A 23,457-nucleotide genomic window follows, 5' to 3' on the forward strand; every position below is an offset into this window, starting at 1 on the left:
ATAAGTGTCTATTTCGAGCTTCAGGTGTCCATTTCAGTATTTTTAAATCTATTTTGATCAACCTACCATAGAGCATCTTGTACAATATAAACTCTGTATCTATTAATTAATATTTTCCCCTCTCTCAAACACTTCAACTTTGTTTCTGTGAAATTGCCTATTATATATACTTCAACTAAATGGAAACAAAACAGTTGTTTTTTTTTAATGACCAATTAACTCACTTAACACAATGGCCTCAAGACTCATCCATGTTGAAGCATGCATCAGAATTTCATTTAAATACTGAAACTATTTCACTGGGTAGATATACCATTTTTGTCTGTCTATACGTTGACACTTGAGATATTTTTTCATATTTTTTATTGTGATAATGCTACTCTGGATTTTGTTATGTATTCATCCAATGCTGCCCTTAAAAGCATCCTTAATGCGGTATAATACTTAAGGGCAGTATTCCAGGAGGGATTTTAAGAATTCTTTAAGGAAACAGTAAAACCAATACCATAAGAAATCTTGAAAATATACCCAAGGGTGTATCTCTTTCCAATATTTGCTGTCTAGATAATGGATGTTGTAGGCTCAGCATCAAAGTGCGAATTCTGTAAATAGCACTTGACTGTTCACTGTCGTCCCCCATGTGGTACCTTCCTACTATGCTCAAAAACAGTCAAATATGAAGTCCCAGTATACTGAATGTTGCTTTCTTCCCCTGCCCCCATCATCATTCAGCTCATTATAAATACACACATTGTTGCTGGCTTTTCTTATTATAGTTCCTCCTTCTGCTCCACACTGCCAAATTCAAGGGTCCCAGGACATAGGCAGTGATGTCGTCCTTCTCTGCAGCTCAGAGGAAGGCATTCCTCGACCAACTTACCTTTGGGAGAAATTAGACAACACCCTCAAACTACCTCCAACAGCTACTCAGGGTATGTACAATATTACTGTACCACATTCAATAAATTGTTATGGAAATTTATGATCTAAGACTCATGAAAGAACTTTATTAGATTACAATTTACCAGAGTGTATTTGTGACTATCAGTGGAAATTCTTTTCTGTTCTGGAGAAGATTTAAAACAGCTAAATGGGAGTTATTTGTTGTTATAATACTTGAAGAATATAACTGAAAATCTATTTTGTTTTTGATACTGAACTACTGTTTTAGTATGAGAAACATCAACATGGTCATAAATGCTGGTTTGTTTGTTTTATTTTGCTTTTTGGGTCACACCATCCTGTTTTTTGAGGGGGTTGGGTTTTTTTTCTTTTTGGGTCACACCTGGCGATGCTTAGGGGTTACTTCTGGCTCATGCGCTCAGAAATTACTCCTGGCAGTGCTCAGAGAACAATATGGGATGCTGGGAATCGAACCTGAGTTGGCTGTGTGCAAGGTAAATGCCCTGTCCATTGTGCCCATTGTGCTATCACTCCAGCCCCTCAATCCTGTTTTTTTCACCTGAAGTTTAATTACAAGAGGAACATAGGAAAGCAAATGGGAAAAGGCCACAACATAGATCCTGGGAGACCAGGAGTTTATCCCACCAAATTGGTAGAGAGAGAGGAGGTCTGGCCTGGGCCGTGGGAGAGCCCAGTGGTGGTGCCAATGGGCAGAAATGAGGACTGTAGTTTGGATCTCTGCTATCACTCCACTTTCCAAGTGTGATCCTGCAGCACAACTAAGTGTGTGTTCTCTGGCACACCAAAATCAAATGTGTGCAATCACGACTAAAGTGTGCGATCCCCACAAGCTAATCGGAACCCCCTGGTGAACACAGCCAAAGTGTGCAAGCAGCACAATTCACGTGCAAGCAGTGAACCCCAGGATGTTATCCATATCCGTCTCAAAGACAGTCACAAAAAAAGAAGGTGGGGAGCATAAGATAGAATACTGTAAAGACATGTCAAATACAAGTCATTTCAGCTCTCTCAACTTTGTTGATGGAATATCTTTTAAAATACGAGAAAATTTTATTAAACGAAATAAGGCAAAATTACAGCATTTTATAGAAAAACTTCTATTTTAAGGAATTAAAATTAAGCAGACTTGAGCTTACAGTATATAAAGGCATCCTCTTAATTTGCCCTTATTTACATGGCAAGCCTGTCTCTTACAAAAGAAAACAATACACAGTAATGCTGGTATAAAGTGAGTCCGATGGTCAAACACTGTGAAAAGACTCCACCATTTGCTCCTTATCCCCCACAAAGAAAATCCAAAAGCAAACCTCAGAACAAAAAAACCTGGATTGGAGTCTAGACAGGGGAAGTTAGCATTACAGGGCGTTATAGGGAATTATTGAAGCAACTGATAGGATAGATCTGAGTGTAAACTAGATTAGACCATACTAATTGTGTCAATGTTAATTTTTTTTTTTACTTTGTTACGTGCACTGTGATCATATACAAAACTCCTGTTTTTGTCTCTGGGAAAGGTAGCCCAGAGGGCCGGAGTAGGGCCCCTGGTTCAGTCCCCAATACCAGACAACCGTCCTGGTGCCCAGATAGAGCTCTAGTGGCTCTGCTGCCATTGGGGAGACTTCCTGACAAAACAAAATAGAATGTCTTAGTAACACCAAGTACTTAATGATAAAGCAGCATATCTTCTCTTAAGAGGGTCAGAAATATATTTAGAATTTAATAAAAAAAAACTTGATAATCCAATTAGGCAAGTAATAGTAAAATCTGAGTAGATGACACAAGGATGTGCAGAGTCCTTTGTAGGTTTCAAATGATCTAAATGAAATTTACCAAAATGATCTCATCTGATTTTTATGATGATGGTCAAGAGTTGAGTAAGTAGGGGATCATAGGAGCAGGATCCTGTGGCATATGCCTCATTTCTATGCCTGGGAATAGCGAGGTGGATTCAGTGTTGCTTTCTTGGTACACATTTCTAAGGTAAATGAAAAATACGTTTAATATGGATGCTTGAAACACAATGTCGTCATTTGGCCTACACTGGGCCATTGCCCAGGTTTCATTGAGAACATAAAGCATGAGACAGAGATTACAGTCTCCATGACACTGGTTATCAGTTGATGACAGCTTCATTTAGCAGCATCTGAAGATATTTTTGGCAGCTTGATACGATGGTGTTCTGGCAGTGGGTAGAGGCCAAGAATATGTGAAACTGCCTGTAAAGCACAGGATGGCTCACAACAAAGAATTATCCAACCCCAAATGTTAACAAATGATTTACGCTACAATCTGTCGACTACATTAATGGATTTTTCTAATGTTAACATATGCTTAGATTCCTAGAGTGAAGATTATTTAATTGTGTTTTTTTATAAATTGATTTATTTGGTATATTTGCTTTATTTGGTATGCCGAATATTGCTGGAGCGATAGCACAGCGGGTAGGGCGTTCGCCTTACAAGTGGCCAACATGGCCGACCTGAGTTCGATTCCTCCGCCCCTCTCGGAGAGCCCGGCAAGCTACCGAGAGTATTCAATATGCCAGACACAGTAACAACAAAGTCTCCAATGGAGACGTTACTGGGCCCGCTCGAGCAAATCGATGATCAACGGGAGGGCCCTTTGGTATGCCGATAGTATAATAGAATTTTTTGTCTCTATAATCATAAGTCAGAATGACTTATTAATTTTTTCTGTCTTCTGTTCTAGTTTTAATATCAGATGATATATAAGGGAACATAATGGCCCATAAAAATGAGTTGGGCAGCTTTCCCTCTTTTTCTGTTCTCTGAAGCAATATAAATAAGATGAAGCTTAGCGGATGCCTTTGTAGAGTTGGTCTTTCAACTCTGCTTTACTGTTTCATTTATTCTTTTAATTTTCAGCGATTTACAGTATTGCTACTGATAAGGTTTCGTACATAAAACATTTCAGCACCACACCTTTCACCAGACTGTCCTTTCCCCTCCACTGCTGTCCTGGTGTCCCCCCACCCCTGTTTTCTATATTCTCCCCTCTCTACCCTGCTCGGGTGAACTTATTGAAGATCAGTTTTCGGTTTCTGTTTTCTCTGGGTATTTGTTATTTACTTACCGTTTCTTTATAGTGCTTACATGAGAGAGGTTATTCTCTGTCTCGCCTCTTCTGGCTAACTTCCGTCCACGTGATACTTCGTATCTACACAGCCTCAGATTGCATGACTTCATCTCTCCTTAGAATGGAGTCGTAGTCCATTGTGTATATGTGCCCTAATTTCTATATCCAGTCATCTGTTCTTGGAAACGTGCATTGTTTTCAGATTTTGACTGCTGTGAAATTTGGTTATTAAAGTTTGGATCTCACGATTTCAGTGTTTTTTACTCTGTGGTTTGGATGTTTAGCTCTGTCATTCCTTAACACCACCAACATATATCAACCTTGACCCTTTTTTTGCTACTCATCCGTCTCTTTTCCCCCTCCCCTCCCCTCGTTGTCTTTCCGTTTCCTTTTTAAACCTTGGATGAAGGGTGATCATTCAGCTTGTCTATAAGTACAATTTCAAAGTTTAAACGCCATGATTTATGAAGTTGTTCTTAATACAGTTGTTTCAGGCATTCAGCATCCCAATACCAGTCTCCTAGCAGTATTACCTTCCCTCCACCATTGTCCATGATTTCCCACCTATCCAGCAAGCCTTCTCCTTAGCAGGCACAAACAAATTTACTTCATAATGCTTATCACCAAAAAATTACAAATGGGATTACCAAAACAAAAACCCAATAAAAGTAGTTTGTGATAATAGTTTTATCTCACAGTGGTGTTACTGAAGTCCTTGTCTGGGGATTAACTGAACTGTGCTCCTACTGGGAAGTCAGTACTGTGAAATTTGGAGATTGTGAACTCTGGAAGCTGGGAAGCTGGGAAGATTTGGTGGCTTGATAAAGTCTAGTTGTGGAGCTCTGGTATGGGTGGGGTCTTCTGGGCCATCCAGCAGGCAGGGAGTAGGGAGTCTGTCCTTCCGTATTTGGAGAAGGTCTCAGAGTTCTTAGCCAGAAGATCACCATCTATCTAGACAATCTAGAAATCAGTGGCTTGGCATTTTCTCCTGTTTATGTATTTATTTATACTAGTAAATACCACTTCCTCATTCTCTTCTGACCCACAGAGTCTCATTTAATATATCTGCTGTGAATCTTATGGAGTTTCTGTTGTATGTGAGTTCCTTCTTTAATCTTGTTTCTTTCAAAATTTAGTCTATGAGTTTATATATACTGCATCCATTTGTTTATAGTATTGCCTCTGTGAAAATAGAATGTTTTTAAGATGGCAGGTCCTGGAGTCATAGGAAATGTTTTGGAATCCTGGATCCGGAGTTGCTGACTCTGTGATTTGTGCTTTCGTATTCTTGTATCTAAACTGTAAGGATTATAATAACAGCCCCCACCTTCCCAGTGGTAGAATAAAGATTCAGTAAAAACTTGAAATAGCAGCTGGCATGCCTAAGCACTAAATAAATTTTGGCGTTCATTTTAGTGATCATAATATCATTAGCATTACGAATTTTAAAACTACCTATATTCCCCTCATTTTATTTGTAATTGTTTCTTCGTGTTTTATGCCATTTAAAAAAATCTGCTGAACTCAGCTATTGTTTTATCTATCATATTTGATCCCTGTATTAATTTTAGTTCTTCATTTCTTCATTAATTCTTCAAATAGTAGTTTTGAATCTACCAGGTGCATAAGAGATTACCTGTATGCTAGAAATATATCCGTGAACTGAAAAAAATCCTTTCTGCAGTTTTATTTACATTCTAGTAAGTAGAAATAGAACATAATGATTCAGTAGATTGTATCCTTTATTAAAAGGCCTTTGGTGGAAGAAAATGAAAAAAGTTTGGTGGAAGAAAAATAGATCAGGCTGAAATGGATTAGCTAGGGCATCAAGATGCTGCAGCTTTTAGATACAGTGCCTAGAGTAAGAGTGCATAACATTCTAGCACAGGCTTTAAAATGATAAAGAAATAATACATGTGACTGTCGGACTGGAGAGAATTGGGGACTGAGGGGTGACCCCGTGAAACCCTGGGATATGTTCTTAATAACTAGCGTTGAGTCTATGGCTGAAGTGGAATAAGACTGAAATTAGTAACATTATAATTACAAATTAGTTATGTCTAGTTACAAGTGCTAGGATATATTATTTCTAATATTTTATTTTTATTTATTGAAGTTTTTCTTTACCTCACCTCATTCTATATCTTCTACTTATTATTTCAGTACTCTTTTTGAGTTACTCATTTTTCTTCATGATTCCTGAGAAATCCTCTGTTGAACTCATCTTTCCATCATTTAATATAGTGAAGAGAGGTACATTTTTTTTTTTGCTTAAGGATTCTATTCATAACTGTCAATGGAAGTCATCTAAGGAACTCTGTGTATAATCTTTTCCCTGTAGTCCAATATTATCTGTGTTACAAGGGAGAAGACTTATTCCAGATGCCCAGAGAAGGTATCAGGTTGCCCAGCTGTCCTGATATGCTTGGTAACCTCAGAAATCTTGATTAGCATCCTTGAACTGCCATTTCTCTTTCCCTTCCCAGTATTGACCTGGTGTTCATAGTGAGTGGTTTCTCCTACTAATGTTCATGGCGAATGATTTCTCCCACTTGTTTAATAAGCAAGCTTAGTCCTCCTTCATAGTCAGAATAGTTTCAGGGTATCATTCTGACTTAGGGCACGCGGTCTTCAGAATCTTCATAATCCATACATCTGTCATTGAATACCCAGATTGATTCTATACCTTAGCTATTGTTGTACTGAGTACAGCAATAAATAATGATGTGTAACATCCTTTCTCTAAAAATTTTATTTATTTATTTATTTGTGAGACACCATGAGATACAGTTGTAGACTTTTGAGAGAGTGATTTTATGTCCTGGGGATAGATGTCCCAAAGTGGAATTTCTGGGTCATATTGCAGTTAAATTCTAAGTTTACTGAGGACCCGCCTTACTGTTTTCCACAGGGGTTGTAATAGACATCATTCCCACCAGCAGTGGATCAGAGTTCTGTTCTCACTATATACCCGCCAACACAGATTGTTCCTATTATTTTTGACATATGTCATTTTCATTGGTGTAAGATGGCATCTCATTGTTGTCTTGATTCGCATTTCTCTGATGAGAGTGATGCTTACCATTTTTTTATGTGCCGACTGGCTATCTGCCCTCATCTATTTATTTCTTCTCCCCACTTGTTTTGAATTTCTTTTTTGTTGATCTTTGTGAGTAATTTATATATCCTGGATATAAAGCCTTTATCTGATGTGTTGACTGCAAATATTTGTTTCGTTTGGATGATTTCTACTTGTGCTCAGGGCTTACTCCTGGATCTGTGCTCAGGGATTACTCCTGGGAGATTCAGGGGACTGTTTGTGATGCCAGGAACCAAACCTGGTTAGCTGCATGTAAGGCAAGTACTCTCCCTGCTGTACTACCCCTGCAGCACTGATTTATTCTTTATACATGTATCTTTGTTTATATAACCCTTCTATAAAGAAGACCACACCTTCTACAAGATCATTGTGGGTGATTTTAATGCCAAGATAGGACCGAGAAGATCAGCCGAAGAACTTCACATCGGGACCCATGGCCTAGAATGCAACGAACAGGGTGAGAGACTGTCTGAGTTCATCATGTCGACCAAGACCATCCATGGTAACTCAAGATTCCAGAAGGCTGAATCTAAATGTTGGACATGGGAGTCTCCCGGTGGATGGTTCAACAACGAAATAGACCACATCATATTCAATCAACGGTTTTGCCTGACCGATGTCGCTGTTGTCCCAAAATTCCAAACGGGATCGGACCACTGTCTCCTTTGTGCAAAATTCTACTTCATAGAGCGGGGAGAAAGGGCTGCAAAGTTTAAGAAGAGAACTCCCAGAACCACTACTAACTGGGAGCTCTTTGGCACTATTGTGGCAACATGGGAAGATGCCATTGTTGACAACATTGATGAGGAATACGATCGACTGGTTCAGCACCTCCATGATTGTGCAAGGAATGCCAAGAGAGAGATAGCCACAAAAAAATGCCTGTCTTCGAAGACTCTTGAGCTTATTCGCCAACATGATTTGTCGCATGCCTCAGGCAACCACAAGTGAATGTTCAAGCTCGCAAAGCAGTGCAGAGATGCGATCAAGGAAGACCTCAAAGAGAGAAGAGCAGAAGTGCTGGTAGATGTGACAGAAGCCGGGAAAAGTATTCAGAACGCCCGCCTGTCCTTTGCCAACTACAAGACCAAGATGACCGCCCTCTGACATCCTGATGGATCTATCATATCTTCCAGAAGGGCAATGGAGAAGATTATCCATGACTTCTACTCAAATCTCTTTGATATCCATGTCCACCTGCCGACATACCAAATTCCACAGGATGGATATGTCGTTCCCAATGTTCTCCCTTCCAAAATCAGACACGCCATTTTGTCAGTAAAGAAACAAACAGCACCCGACCCAGACAAGGTCAGACCTGAACACCTGAAGAACCTGCCGTCAGTACTCATCAATACACTGGCTCTGCTCTTCACACGCTACCTGTCTGAATGCAAGGTTCCATCCCAGTGGAAAACCAGCAGGACTGTACTACTGTACAAGAAGGGAGACATCCATGACATTGGCAACTATCACTTGATCTGCCTATTGTCTGTCATCTACAAGTTGTTCACTCGAGTCATCCTGAATAGGATTGGCAGAACACTAGATGAGGGACAACCATGCGAGCAAGCTGGGTTCCGCAAAGGATTCAGCACCATCAACCATATCCACATGATAACCAAGCTCATTGAGGTTTCTCGGGAGTTCAAGATGCCGCTCTGTCTAACGTTCATTGATTTAAAGAAGGCCTTTGATTCTGTTGAGACGGAAGCGGTCATTGAAGCCCTAGCCAATCAGGGCATTCAAGCTCAATACATCAAGATCCTCCATGAGCTGTATTATGGATTCACTACCAGGATTTCACCATTCTACAAAGAAGTAATCATTGATGTCAAGAGAGGGGTTCGGCAGGGTGATACCATTTCACCGAAACTCTTCAGTGCCACCCTCGAGAACATCATGCGATGACTGGAATGGGAAGGAATGGGAGTGAAGATAGATGGTCAGCAACTATACCACCGCCGCTTTGCAGATGACATTGTTTTAATAACACCAAACATCAGCCAAGCGGCACAAATGCTGGCCGACTTTGACCGTGAGTGTGGAAAGGTCGGACTACAGCTGAATCTTATGAAGACAATGTTTATGAGAAACAGCCTCGTTCCTGATGCCCCATTTGCTCTCAAACGAACGACCATCTTTGAATGCAACAGCTATGTGTACCTAGGTCGAGAAGTCAACATGACAAATGACCTGGCACCCGAGCTGCTCAGGAGGAAGAGAGCGGCTTGGAACGATTCAAGAATGTCGAAGAAATAGCTAAGAGGACGAAGAATCTCCGCCTCCAGGCACATCTCTTTGATTCCACTGTTCTTCCTGCATTAACATATGCCTCAGAGACCTGGGCCCTATGTAAACAGGATGAGAATGCTATTCAGGTCTCCCAAAGAGGAATTGAAAAAGCTATGGTTGAATATCACGTTTCACTGAAATGAGAGAAAGAATTCGCAGTTCCGACCTAGAGGTCGATGATCAAGAATCAGGGACGCTGTCTCGTTTGCCAAGGTGTCGAAAATCAGATGGGCTGGTCACCTAATTAGATTTAGAGATGACCAATGGACTAGAGCTGTTACGGACTGGATTCCACGGGGCATCAAAAGATCGTGTGGCCGCCCACCTACAAGATGGTCAGGCTTCTTCGTCAAAACCCTGAATGATCAGTTTGAGGCTCTTCATGTTCCCAGAGCGAACAGATGCCATTGGGCTACACTAGGACGCGACAGGGACAAATGGAGACGTTACTGGTGCCTGCTCGAGCAAATTGACGATTAACGGGAAGTCAAGTGATCAAGTGATAACCCTACAAGTACAACCTTTATTTCATGCAACTACTTCAGAATAGAATGTTATAGAGAAGTAGGCAAAATTAACTATACGGAAATGTGTCACCTTTTTAAAAATTAAACTGTGATTTACAAAGTTCTTGATAGTTGAGTTTTAGGTATATAACATTTCAACACCAATCCCACCACCAGTGTCAATTTCCCTCCATCATTGTTCCCATATTCCTTCCCCACCACATATTCCTTCCCCACCACATCCCCACCTGCCAACTTGACAGGCACATTAAAAGTTTTACTGGTTTCCTCTTAGCTCTCATGTTTTCAGTTCTGTTGAGTCTGTGTTTTGGACATAAGGCTATACCCCTCACTCATATCACTGGTATAACTGAAGCCCTGATGCCTATTTGCCTATTACTACCCATTCTTTTCTCCCCCTTGATTTCTTTCCTTCTCTGTTCTTCTCCTCGCTGCAAACCAGGGTCAAGTGTAGTCAAGGCGTTTCCCTTTTACTATAATACAAAAATGTATCAACATTCTAAAGCTTGCTGTCTAATGGTGGAGACAGATAAATGGATAATTATAGTAAAGGTAAAGGTAAAGGCCCTCCCGTTGTTCATCGATTTGCTCGAGCGGACCCAGTAACGTCTCCATTGGAGACTTTGTTGTTACTGTTTTTGGCATATCGAATACGTCACAGGGAGCTTGCCAGGCTCTGCCATGCGGGCGAGATACTCTAGGTAGCTTGCCGGGCTCTCCGAGAGTACTACATATTTAATTCTTTAAACGTATTTATAATGCTTTTAAATTGAGCATTGATAAGTTTAATAATAGCTTTATGGGGAAAGAGATTCCTGAGAATAAAGGACCTTAACGAAGTAGTAGTTTAAGCAGGTGAGGGGGTGTTACCAATAATGGGAAGCATGCTTTCCAAATCATGCGACTATGTTTGAAGTTTTAAAATTAAAAGGTGTAAAGTTGACAAGATTTGTGGAGATAGAGCTAGAGAGAAGATATAAATTATATAAGGCATATCAACACTCAAGGAGTTTTTATCTTTGAGACTTGGGAGTCTGTAGAATTTATAAAGCAAGAGACAGTATTCAGTGGTGTATTTTAGGAACAGCTTGAACAGCCAGGGTGAGAGATCAGAATCCTGGTGCCAAGTGACAGGTTTTGATCAAGGGAGTGCCATGAAGAAATGAAGAGGGTGAGGTTCTAGTAATGGAGCTACAGGAGAGATGTAGTTCAACGATGGGTTTTGAGAGAGAATGAAGATTAAATTTAAACTGGGCATGATTAGATTTTGGAACACACAGAAGAGCCAAATTTGACTCAGACTCTATTATATTTCATCAACTGAATGGTAACTGTATTAATGCAGAGAAGAAGTACTTAAAGTCTTGCTGGAGGAAGGTAGTGAGGGGATCCTCTGAACCCCTAGATAGGGACTGCAATATGGGAATAGGGAACAATTTCTGATCACTAAGCACCTGGCTCTTTTGAGATAATTCACCTATTAAAAGACACTGGTTAAAATAGGACAGTGATATTAAATTGAAAACAGGGACACATAGAAATCAACATTTCTGGGATACTGAATAGGAGAGAAGCATCACTGTCTAATCAATTGGTCTTGCTTGTAGCTGTTGCCTCAAGTGTGTCTTCCTGACTCTCTTTGCTAAGGGTGAGTCATTCTTGCAAAAATATACTGGTATTAATATGTTTGTATATAGTATATTTTATTCAGTGTCATGCATACTATTATAATAAGCTTTGCAAGTAAACTATTTCCTTCTCATTTGGGAACAGACCATGAGTTTGTAGCTAAAATAGTATGGTGCTTGCTGAACCGATGCTCCATCTCAGGTTCTCCGTGACTGCGTAAGCAGCCTGGTTTGGGTTCTCATAGTCCTCCCTTATCACTCTGCCTGTATCATTCCCTGGTTAGTTATAGCAACAGCATGTCAATCTTGCTGAAAATACAGCCTTGGTATCTATGTCTAAGAGATAAAAGGAAGAACAGTGATTTCACCTTTTAAAAATAACTTTCTAAAGCAAGAGTCCTTAAATTCTACCTCTTTCTACATGCCAGAATGCTGTTTAGATCACTTGTTTAAAATTTCTCAAATTATCTCTGTAGAAATGTCAACAAAATTACTGGTTCAGTGTAAGCTGATCAAATTCTTAGAATTTTAGGGCTTAGTAAGACAGCGACAGTACTGAGTGTAGAATTGTGGGTTTAGTTACCTGGAGATTATGGTTTTCTTGCGTGATGTCATTAGGGTATATATTAAAGTTCGTGAGGCAGATGGCTTAGTTTAATAATAAGGATAGCATCATTGCATGGTTAGGCAATGCCCTATAGAGAACCCTATAGAACTTTGTGGTTTCAAAGGCAGATATGTGGTAATTATGAGCTTTGGATATGGATCTACCTGATTTTATAGACTGATACTCATTGTATAGTTTGTGATCTTGGACAAACTACATGGCTTCTCTGAGGTTTTTCATCTTTGAATGATAGGAATATATATATTCATCATAAAAATTAAATGAGAAACGTGTAAGCCCTTAGTTAACAGTGGGTGTGAAATATAGTAGACACTTAAGGGGGCCCCTTTCTGTATACTGGGTAATTTCTTAGAATAATATAAAAGGGTGAATAAAACAAACTTGCTCACTTATCTTAATGAGGGCAATGAATGAGGATTTGAAGCAAATGGGGTAAGTGCCCTCATTTACAATTATAGATAATATAGGGTACTGGAAAGCACATAGGAAGGCATTAATGAGGGGATGAGAAACAATAGAACACAAAGGAGAATTAAGCTTCCCCCTAACTTACCCAAGTATATGAATTCACTGGAAGTCTGTCCCATATTGACAGCCCCAAAGCTTGCTTTTTAGGAGCAGAAAATAAGACACAGGTACAAACCAGATACCACCAAATGTATACAGTATAATTCAGACATCTAAATTCATAGTATACAGCTGTGGCTAAATAAGATATCCATAGAGCATGGGTTTTACTCTTTAAATGCTCTTCAAATTTAAATTTCTTTAAACTCTTTAAATTTCACTATGTGTTTGTTGATACTATATTCAAAGGTGGAGAGAGTGCATTGCTTTATTGTTTTTGATTTGGGGGCCATACTTAGAAGTGTCCAGGCTCACTCCTGGCTATGTGCTCAGGGATTACTTCTGGTGAACTGGAAGACCATTCTTAGTGCCAGGGATCAAACCCAGGCCAGCTGTCTGCAAAGAAAGGTCCCCCTCGCCCTCGCACTTTTGATCCACCCTTTTGGATAAAAAAAAAACACCTTTTTTATAGACCTGTGTTTTAAAAGAACATTTTCATACCTCTTCAAAATATATGTTGCCACTCTAGAACCACCTACAGAATAGCAGTGTCCTTACACCACTGTCCACTGGAATTCCTGGAGCCCCTTCAGTTTGCTTATCCTCATGATGTGCCTATGTACCCCCTTCCAGACATCTGTCTTGTGGTGCTCCTACCCCACTTATTGCAAAATTGTTACCTGCTTGCTTCATTGATATAAGGGACAGAGTTTTCCTTCTTCATTTTGCCACCACTATCCTTAGAAATTACCTAATATGCATAAAAGTTTCATAATAAATATCTGTTAAACGAGTAAGAGTATGGATGTGACATTTGTGCTGGTTTTGCTTATCAGTCTTCTCTGCTTCTGTAGATCTCCATAGAATTTGAGGTGCCCCTTAGAAAAATGCTAACTAGATCTTAGTGCCATTTAAAAGTCAGTCAGTCCAGGATGGAAATAGCTGCAACTAACACAGAAATGTGTTAGTTGGAGGTTTTTCTATTTACTCTTAGACTTGCAGTTATTTCGGGTGGTTGAGACGACTGAATGTATTATGTTCTGCCTGAGAGAGACTGTGAGGCCCAGAGCTTAGAGGTGAGACCATCATCCATCCAGGTCTAATTCCATGTAACAAGCTATGTAATCTTGCTACCCACTGAAATTCTCAGTCTCTCTTCATGTTCAGCGGGATCAACAATATTTCACAAGGTCATTTTCAAGATTCAGATAAGGTAAGCAGTTCTTGGCATGTAATAGTAACAAGTATGTTTAACTTGTATTTATTTAGAAGGTATAAACATGTCATGCTCATACTGATTATTAAACTGTGGGATACTAGAAATTGCCTTGGAAATACCAGTCTTGCAACCTTTATTCTCTACTCTGCTCAGATCCCTTGCTCTGGAAACAGCTGACTGACAGTCCCAAATGCTTCCTCAGGGATCCACCACTGCTTGGCACCCAGGCCAGATTCCTTTGTTGCTCTTAACCAGTGACCGAACAAGTGGACAGTTAGTACAAGCTTAATCCTTAAAGGAATGGCCTTTACTCAAAGATTCCTCAACAGGCTAGTGGAGACATCTATGAATCTTTGCTCTGCACCTGCATGTTCATTGCAGCACAATACACAATAGCCTGAATCTGGAAACAACCCAAGTACCCGAGAACAGACAACTGATTAAAGAAACTTTGGTACATCTACACAGTGGAACACTATACATCTGTTAGGAATGATGAAGTTATGAAATTTGCTTTTAAGTGGTGATCATGGAGAGTATCATGCTAAGTGAAATGAGTCAGAAAGAGAGGAACAGACATAGAAGGACTGCACTCATTTGTGGAATATAAAATAACAAAATATGAAACTGACACTCAAGGACAGTAGAGACAGGGCCAAGAATATTGCTTCATGGTTGGCAGCCAGCCTCGTCAGCTAGTGAAGAAGGCAGCTGGAACAGAGAAGGGAATCACTAAGTCAGTGATGGTTGGAAGAATCATTCAAGATAGGAGATGTGTGATGAAAGTAGACAAAGAACCAAACATGATAGCCTCTCAGTATCTGTAATACAAACCATAATGCCCAAAGTAGGAGAGCAAGTATGGGGAAAATTGCCTGCCATAGAGGCACAGGGAGGATTGGGATGGGGATGGGCAGATACTGCTGACATTGGTCCTGGAAAATGTGCACTGGTGGAGGGATGGGTTTTTGATCATTGTGTAACTGAAACTCAAACATGAAAGCTTTGTAGCTATCTTACGGTGGTTCAATAATAATTAAAAAAATCTGTGCTGTACTGAGAAACACCCTCTCTGGGTTTTCTTCCTTCCCTGTCCCTTCCCAGGGGGCAGACCTCCACTGTAGATAGGTCTTGTAGCCTGTGGCTCTCCACACCTCTGCCACTTCTCCCTCACCCCATCCATCCTCCTTTACTGGAGTTTCATCCAGACTGTTTATGTAAGATCTGGACTGAGACAAAGTTATAATAGTTGTTTGAAGGGAATAAGAGTCAACAGCACACAGTATTTTCCCCAGCAGTGATGAGGTGAAAATTGTTATAAAGATGAACTTGATCACTTGATCACTTGGCATCCCGTTACTCATCAATTTGCTTGAGCAAACACCAGTAACGTCTCCGTTCATCCCTGTCACGTACTAGTGTAGCCCAATGGTGTCTGTTCACTCCAGGAACACGAAGAATCTCAGACTGATCCTTCAGGGTCTTGATGAAGAAGTCTGATCATCTCATAGGTGGGCGGCCATGCCATCTTTTGACGTCATGTGGAATCCAGTCAGTAACAGCTCTAGTCTAGCGGTCATCTCCAAAACGCATTATGTGTCCAGCCCATCTGATTTTTGACACCTTGGCAAATGAAACAGCGTCCCTGATCTCGATCATCGATGGAGGTCGGAACCCCGGATTCTTTCTCTCATTTGAGTGAAGTGTGATACTCCAAGCATAGCTCTTTCGATTCCTCTTTGGGAGACCCGAATAGCATTCTCATCCTGTTTTCATAGGGCCCACATCTCTGAGGCATATGTTAGTGCAGGAAGAATGGTGGAACTGAAAAGATGTGCCCGGAGCCGGAGATTCTTCATCCTGTTAGTAACTTCTTCAACACTCTTGAGGGCACTCCAAGCTGCTCTCTTCCTCCTGCACAACTCAGGTGCCAGGTCATTCATCATATTGACTTCTTGACCTAGGTACACATAACTGTTGCATTCAGAGATGTTCTTTCCATTGAGATCAAATGGAACATCAGGAATGAGTCTGTTTCTCATAAACATTGTCTTCATGAGATTCAGTTGCAGTCTGGCCTTTCCACGATCACAGTTGAAGTCGGCCAGCCTTTGTGCCATTTAGCTAATGTTTGGTGTTATTAGAACACCAATAACTCCACTACCTCCACTTCCCAGCCGCCACCATACTCCAGGCAGCTTTCTGGATGCTCAGGCTGAGACTCATGCATGAGTGAAGCCCCATAGAACCAGGTAAGTGGAACTTTGTGTCCTTGGACTCCAGGCTCGATGGGACCCGGAAACAGAGATCCTCTACCTGCTCCCACCAATCTGCAGCGACCCAGGGATCACACCCAGAAACCCCACCCTACTGGTACCAGATAAATACCTCATCGGCTGATCTCCACTATTTCCACTAGCTCCACTACCCAGTCACCACTACGCTCCAGGCCACTTTCCGGACTGTGCGACACTTAATACTCATCTTCCAAGATTACCATCTTCACCATATTTGATAGGGTTAAAATATGGTTTGAATATGGTCAAATATGGTTTGAACCATGGGAACACCTGCAAGAGCGATTAGAGGCCATCCTAAAAGCCTCTATTCCTCTTGGAGAGCCTGGCAAGCTACCGAGAGTACCCCGCCCGCATGGCAGAGCCTGGCAGGCTATCTGTGGTGTATTTGATATGCCAAAAACAGTAAATACAGTAAAGATGAACTATGTTTCTGTATTTCCTTAGAATGAATATTGGGTGTGACTCATCAGAAAATGTCTAGGAGAGATGAAAGTCACACTTTCTTCAGGGAAGGCTGCTAACATTTAGGACTGCAGGTAGAATAGATTTAAGGTTGCTCTTAATTTAAAATAATCCTTCACAGTTGTAGGTCTGTAATATGATGCATGATTTTAGTTCTGAATAAGCCAAAAACTTTCTCAAAAATTCTCGTGGGGGCTGGAGCGATAGCACTGTGGGTAGGGTGTTTGCCTTGCATGCGACCGACCCAGGTTTGATTCAGAGCATCCCATATGATTCCCTGAGCATTGCCAGAAGTAATTCCTGAGTGCAGAGCCAGGATTAACCACTGTGCATTGCCAAGTGTCACCCACAAAGCAAAAAAAAAAAAATAAGTTCTTGTGGAGTTTATCTGTTTTCATCTACAGACTTTTGCTTTTTATTTTTCCCTTCTGTCTTCACTGATGATTCTGTCTGGGACAGACCAGGTGCAGGGAACCGTCACCATCCGGAACATTAGTGCTCTATCTTCAGGTCTGTACCAATGTGTGGCTTCTAACGCCATCGGAACCAGCACCTGTCTTTTGGATCTCCAGGTTATTTCCCGTAAGTCTATATAAAATTTGGATGTTCACTCTGGAACATTTCTGCCAAGAATTTTGTGAATCCAAGGACTGAAGAGTTAATTGTCTGTAGACATTCTGAAGAGTAAATAATATTTCATTTTAATAGTTGTGGAAAAGATTTATAACCGTATTAATATACCCTCCAGCCTCAATAATATGCTATGTTCTTTATTGAAAAATAGATTTCTTTTCCCCTCAGGATCTCTAGTATCAAATTTGATTTTCAAGTGCTATAATAGTAGACAGTATAGGCATTTGTAATGATCTACAACTGTCTCAAGACCATTTTGTTCTTTAACCTTATCCCTTACATCTATGTACAGGGGAATACATGGGTCATAAAGATAACTACAGAATTTTAATGTTAGTATAAGTTCAACAATTTGTCTTAGGTTGAAAATTCTGGGTTATTTGCATTCCATTTGAAAAGGGAGAGAGATCTAGCTGGAAGGAGGTGACAAGCCATCTCCCTGAGTGTCAGGGGGTCTGAGGGCTACAGTGGGCTAGGCAGGCCCCCTCTTTCGCCTGCTGTCCTGTAGATGGGCCCCCAATTGCTCTGAAAATTATAATTGTTTATCTTATCAGAAAGTATTTGTGTATTTGGCCATGCATCAGTCCTGCCTCTGGGAATGCAGAAAGTCAAATGAGGTTAGACTTTACATGGATACAAATATGTAGGCAATTTTTATACATTTTAAGAAAATTATTTAAATTTATATTTATAAAGTTGCATGGACATGTATGCTATCTCTCATCTTAAATATGTTTTTCAGCCCAACCCAAGAGCTTTGGACTAATTGCTGGAGCCATTGGCAGTGGTGCAGTTATTATCATTTTTTGCATTGCACTAATTTTAGGAGTATTTTTTTATTGGAGAAGCAAAAATAAAGAGGAGGAGGAGGAAGAAATTCCCAATGAAATAAGGTATGTGTATCAGATCATCTTATATCACCACTGTCTATAAATTTTTTTTATTTTGGCAGCTAAGCTTTCTTTTCCAGCCTTATACTGTGATTTCCTTGATAGTTAAGGTAGGCAATGGTGTTTTCCGTCATGTGATGTCACTCAGTCCTTTATAGAACTGTTTGGTTTTCATTCCCAGATTGTTAAAGCGGCAGGGAGGATGCAGCAGGTGCCCATCTAATTGTGAGGATAAAAGTGAGGAATTTGCTCTACCCGTTCCACTGCTCCAGGATAGGCAGGGTCAGGTGCTGCCACTTTAGAAAAGTTCATTGAGAATACATAACTTACACTGGTCTCTGTAACACAGGAAAATATAAACACAGGAATATCACAGGAGCCTATAAGCTTTATACAATGATGGGCCAAAACGTGGTGGCTTGGAGTGAAAGAAGGCTCAGTTCAGAAAATAAATGTCTTGAGAAACCAATGTCAAAATGGGATTTAAGGGATAAGAACTTTAGGAATATTGTGGCAGTTTGAAGGTTGAGGATCAGTCCAAGTTCCATGACGACAACTCCTTACTGGAAATACATTCAGGAATCCTGTCTACTTGGCGTGCACAGCCGTTGGGCTTCAATCTCATTTGCTTGCCTGGTTTTAGCTTTTACCACATCCCCTGTTGTAATCATGTTGTATTTCTTGTGCTTTGATCAAGTCTCTGCCTGCTCTGTGCCTTCTCTTTTCATCCATCTCTTCATTAATTCTTTACTCCGTCAGAGTCAAGAATACTCCAGGCATCACGTCCTCATCTAACTTGACTTCAGGTTCTCGCCCCTAGAGCTGCCCCAGTGACTATGAACTTTCTGCACTCTGGAGCTGTTTATTTTTTATTTATTTATTTATTTTTACATAAAACATCAAGTAGACTTCCTGGAACTCGATAAAATGTTAAATGAATTAGTTGGTATATTTAATGAAATGATGGCTTCTCTTGACTTCTTGTTAATTTCCAGTGGTTTTGAGAAAATACAGGGAGATAACGTGTCACAGTGTAAGATAATCAAAGAAAATATTTTATCAGTATATACCAATGATTTTTCAAACTTTGAACTACAAAAATATCAAGACTGCTCCAATATTTTTTTAAAATAAAATTTTGGTTCTTCTATTAGTTTACAATGCTACTTCCCTTAGTTTAAAATTTTTCAGGGGTAGAGCATCATACCTCAAAATATATATATCCACACTCCCCCAGTGCCATTCCCAGGGCCTCCTGCCAGTCTTGGCACTTCCTTCCTCAATTTGTTCTAGCAAACACTTCATTTTTTTTTTTTTGAGTTTGCTATTTTCCTTGTATCTTGTTGGTTTTCTTTGTTAGTTTATACTCCACGTGTGAGTAAAACTTGCTATCTTTGTTGTTCTGCTTCTGAATTATTTCACTACCTTAGTGTAATTGCCTTAAGTTGCATTCATGTTTTTATGAAAGTCAGGGTATTATCTTTTTTTTTTTCAGTTTTTGGGCCATGCCTGGTAGAGCTCAGGGTTTACTCCTGCCTTTACACTCAAGAATCACTCCTGTCGATGGGTTTGGGGGACCATATGGGGTGCCAATGATCAAACCTAGGTTGGGTATATACAAGGCAAACATTCTACCTACTGTACTATTGTTCTGATTTAAGATTTTATCTTTTTAATAGAAGAGTCTAATCATGTTTTGAAGTTTCCCCTACCAGGAGCTTGACTGCCTAATTACTTTTAGAAAATTTCTCAGTGGATTTCTTTATGGACTATTTTAAGCAAAAAATAATAATCCCATATATAGTTTTGGAGCAAAATATATATATATATACATATACTCCAAAATGTATATATACACTTTTATATACACACATGCTTGTATGCATATAAATATACACACATATGTATATATACAAATGTGTGCACATTATATACTCCTATTTCACTCATGCTGGAAGATAATCTTTAAGATAACCTTTAAGAGATAATACCTTTTTTTATTTGTGACTGAGATCTGAGGGAGAGCAATAGCACAGCGGTAGAGCATTTGCCTTGCATGCGGCCAACCCTGCCGACCCGGGTTCAATTCCTCCGCCCCTCTCGGAGAGCTCAGCAAGCTACCGAGGGTATATCACCCACATGGCAAAGCCTGGCAAGCTCCCCGCAACGTATTCCATATGCCAAACACAGTAACAAGAAGTCTCACAATGGAGATGTTACTGGGCCCGCTGGAGCAAATCGATGAACAATGGGAAGACAGTGACAGATACCTCCAAGGGAATGGACTTGTCAGAGCAGAGGTCCCCAGGACCTTCTTTGCTTTCACAACAGTTTGAGCTGTCCCAAGGATTTGTATATTGTAGACATGTTTGCCTTCACAGTTGGAAAAGATGTGCTGTGCTGGATAGAAGGGGCGTGGAATAGACCCCAAGAAGAGCCTAAGGAGAGAGGGCTTGGGGAGAGGGGAGGTGCTTGTCTCAGGTATGGCTGACCCGCCTGACACTGCATGTGGTCCTCCCCTCTCCCCTCAAGCCAGGAGTAAGCTCTGAGCAACCTGGATGTGCTTCCACTCCCTTGCTCCCCCCTACCCACCCACCCACCCACCCAAGAGAAGGGAAGAAAGCCTAACAGCATCTTGACGTTTGTTCCTTTGCAGAGAGGATGACCTTCCACCCAAGTGTTCCTCTGCCAAAGCATTGCACACCGAGGTGTCCTCCTCCGAGAACAACACGCTGACCTCTTCCAACACCTACAACAGCCGGTACTGGAGTAGCAACCCCAAGGCCCGCAGGAACATGGGGTCGTTCAACCACTTCAGCGACCTGCGCCAGTCCTTCTCTCTGCACTCGGGCACCGCTACCGTGCCGTCCATCTACGCCAATGGGACCCATCTCGCCCCTGTGCCGCAGAAGACTCTGGTGGTCTCGGCCAACAGAGGGTCCTCACCGCAGGTTGTGTCCAGGAGCAACGGTTCAGTCCCCAGGAAGCCTCGGCCCCCCCACGCGCAGACTTACACGGTCAGCCAGGCTGCCCTGGAGCGGATTGGTGCTGTGCCCGTTATGGTGCCAGCCCAGAGCCGGGCTGGGTCTCTGGTGTAGACTTTGGGCAGGGAAGAATCGGTGGGACGCCCCCTCCCCCAGGGGAGTGTGGAGTCGAGGTGTGCTGCCAAAGGAACACTTCAACACTTCTTGGCTAACAAGAACAGCAAAAGGCGGAGGAGGAGGAGGAGGAGGCAATGCATTTTCCCGGTCGCCAAGATGTGTGCAGTGACTATTCGGTGAAAGACTGGTGTCCCCACTGTGATGTCCCAGGATTCTGTCCACAAAGCTGGATCTCAAAGATGTGCCAAGCCAAGGGGGGGTGGGGGAATAGGAAAGCAGAAGAGCCCTTGAAGTTGCAACTGAAGTCCGACAGGCTTGCTCTTTAATACATGCCTAACTTGATAATAATTTTCCAAAAGACTCAAGTGCCAGATGGAGTTTAAATAATGAAATTATTTTAAAAAGATAGGTGTCTTTAGGAAAAACAGTGAGCAACCCTGTGATCTGTTCTGCCTTTCCAATTCACTCTGTGTCGAGGGCTTGATGGTTAATACTGGTCTCAATAACAAGGCTGGTTCTTGTATCATTTTTACACAAAATTCAAAAGAAAAGGGGGGAGGGAGAAACTTCTTTGAGAAGCCCTTTCATTTTTATATATTATCTCTTCCCAAACCATGAATTTCATATTTGGAATATTGCTCTATGGACAGACTGCCTCTCTTGCCTGTCTCTTTTTCTAGGGCCAGTTGTTGGTCCATGACAATTACTGTTCATTATTTCCTAAGAAAATACTTTTAAAAGAAAACTTTTGTATTAAAAAATATATATATATGCAAGGCATTGGGCTAAGGACAAAAAGACTGTGGTCAGCGCCCTCCCCCGACCAGGGGTGATTCAGAGATTGTTCGCTGACCCTGCAGTAAGGAGAGCAGCTTCTGACGCCTTTCCCACGGGCCATAGATAACTCTCTCCGTGTTTGACGAGTGGAGGGTAGTAAGGCTGTTTCAGGGACCACAGGGATATTTGTTTTGGTTTGTTTCCCTCCAATTATTTCTGTGAAAGAGATGAGACAGATATCTTCAGGTATGCATCGGAGGCGGTCTGCCCTATATTTGTCACAGCTCAGGGTCGCAATTTTGCCCAAACGCATTTTATACCACTGTAAAGAGACTCCCTTTGTGTTTAATAACCTGACTCGGTGGCTCTGGCCTTTATCAGATACTTTACAGACTCTCGGTTTTGTGCTGTGTAGATCCGAACTTGTACTGGTAACTTGTCTTGCCTGAATAATTCACATGTTTAGCAACACACAACCGATTTCTTGCCAGATTCGTGTTGTAAATTATTTAAGATATGATGCCGATGAAAGATTGGATCAGAGAATCTTTTCTTTGCTGATGCTTTCTCACTCTCTCTTCACACTAGGCTTCTTGCCCTCTGTTCCTGCAAGCAGAGTCATGCTTGCAGTCATACTTGCAGGAGGACAAGTAGCCGCCTGATTTTCACATAGATAAATATATATAAATATATGTGCAGATATATTTATATATACAGAAACCATCAGCTGCTTCATACGCTCTTTTTCTAAGAGGGCTAAGTGCAGAGTCTAACCAATATGGCGAAAAGCTGAATTGACTTTAGCGTTACTTATTTTTCTCCACTTGATGGTTCTTGACTTTGTAAAAATTTAAATGAATGTCTATACTTTTTTATAAAGAAAAATGAAAATACTATGACACAAAAGAAACTATCAGATGTCTAGAAAGCATTTATCTTGCGATTCTTTATTCTTTCTAATGATCTAAAATTAAATAAAATGTATTCATATAAAAATAAGTTGTCTTTTTCATATGCTAATGAAAATATGATTTGGTGTTACCCTTAACATTATTATGAACATTTCCCTTTGATCACAGTGTTTAATCATTTTAATAATCACATATTCCAAAATTATTAAGCCTCACTGTTAGAAATCTGAGTCCAGTTTGCACACTTACCCTGAGGTGTTGTGACCCCTTTGTGTACAGTGAGCTATCTTTCCATTTCCTTTTTTAAGAAAACAACACTCGTGATTGCTTTTTCATCCCTTATCACCTAGCATAGCCCCTGGCATGAGCATTGAGTAGATAAACAGCATTATTTCTGAA

The 23,457-nt window shown here is 40.8% G+C and overlaps 1 protein-coding gene across 2 annotated transcripts in view; it reads left to right on the forward strand.

Moving 5' to 3' along the window:
• Positions 1-23,172, forward strand: part of IGSF11 (immunoglobulin superfamily member 11) — a 187,010-nt gene extending 163,838 nt beyond the window's left edge. The window contains exons 4-7 of one of the 2 annotated variants that reach the window (XM_056109386.1): positions 777-932; positions 17,206-17,328; positions 18,122-18,272; positions 20,926-23,172. In XM_056109386.1, coding sequence (XP_055965361.1) covers positions 777-932; positions 17,206-17,328; positions 18,122-18,272; positions 20,926-21,367 — 872 coding nt within the window. In that variant the 3' untranslated portion in view covers positions 21,368-23,172. The remainder of the gene's footprint in view (positions 1-776; positions 933-17,205; positions 17,329-18,121; positions 18,273-20,925) is intronic. The other variant, XM_056109387.1, reaches the window with a different exon arrangement.
• Positions 23,173-23,457: the final 285 nt, after the last annotated feature.

The sequence above is a fragment of the Sorex fumeus genome, unplaced genomic scaffold (assembly GCF_029834395.1).
Source record: "Sorex fumeus unplaced genomic scaffold, SorFum_2.1 ptg000265l, whole genome shotgun sequence".
Classification (NCBI taxonomy): Eukaryota; Metazoa; Chordata; class Mammalia; order Eulipotyphla; family Soricidae; genus Sorex; species Sorex fumeus.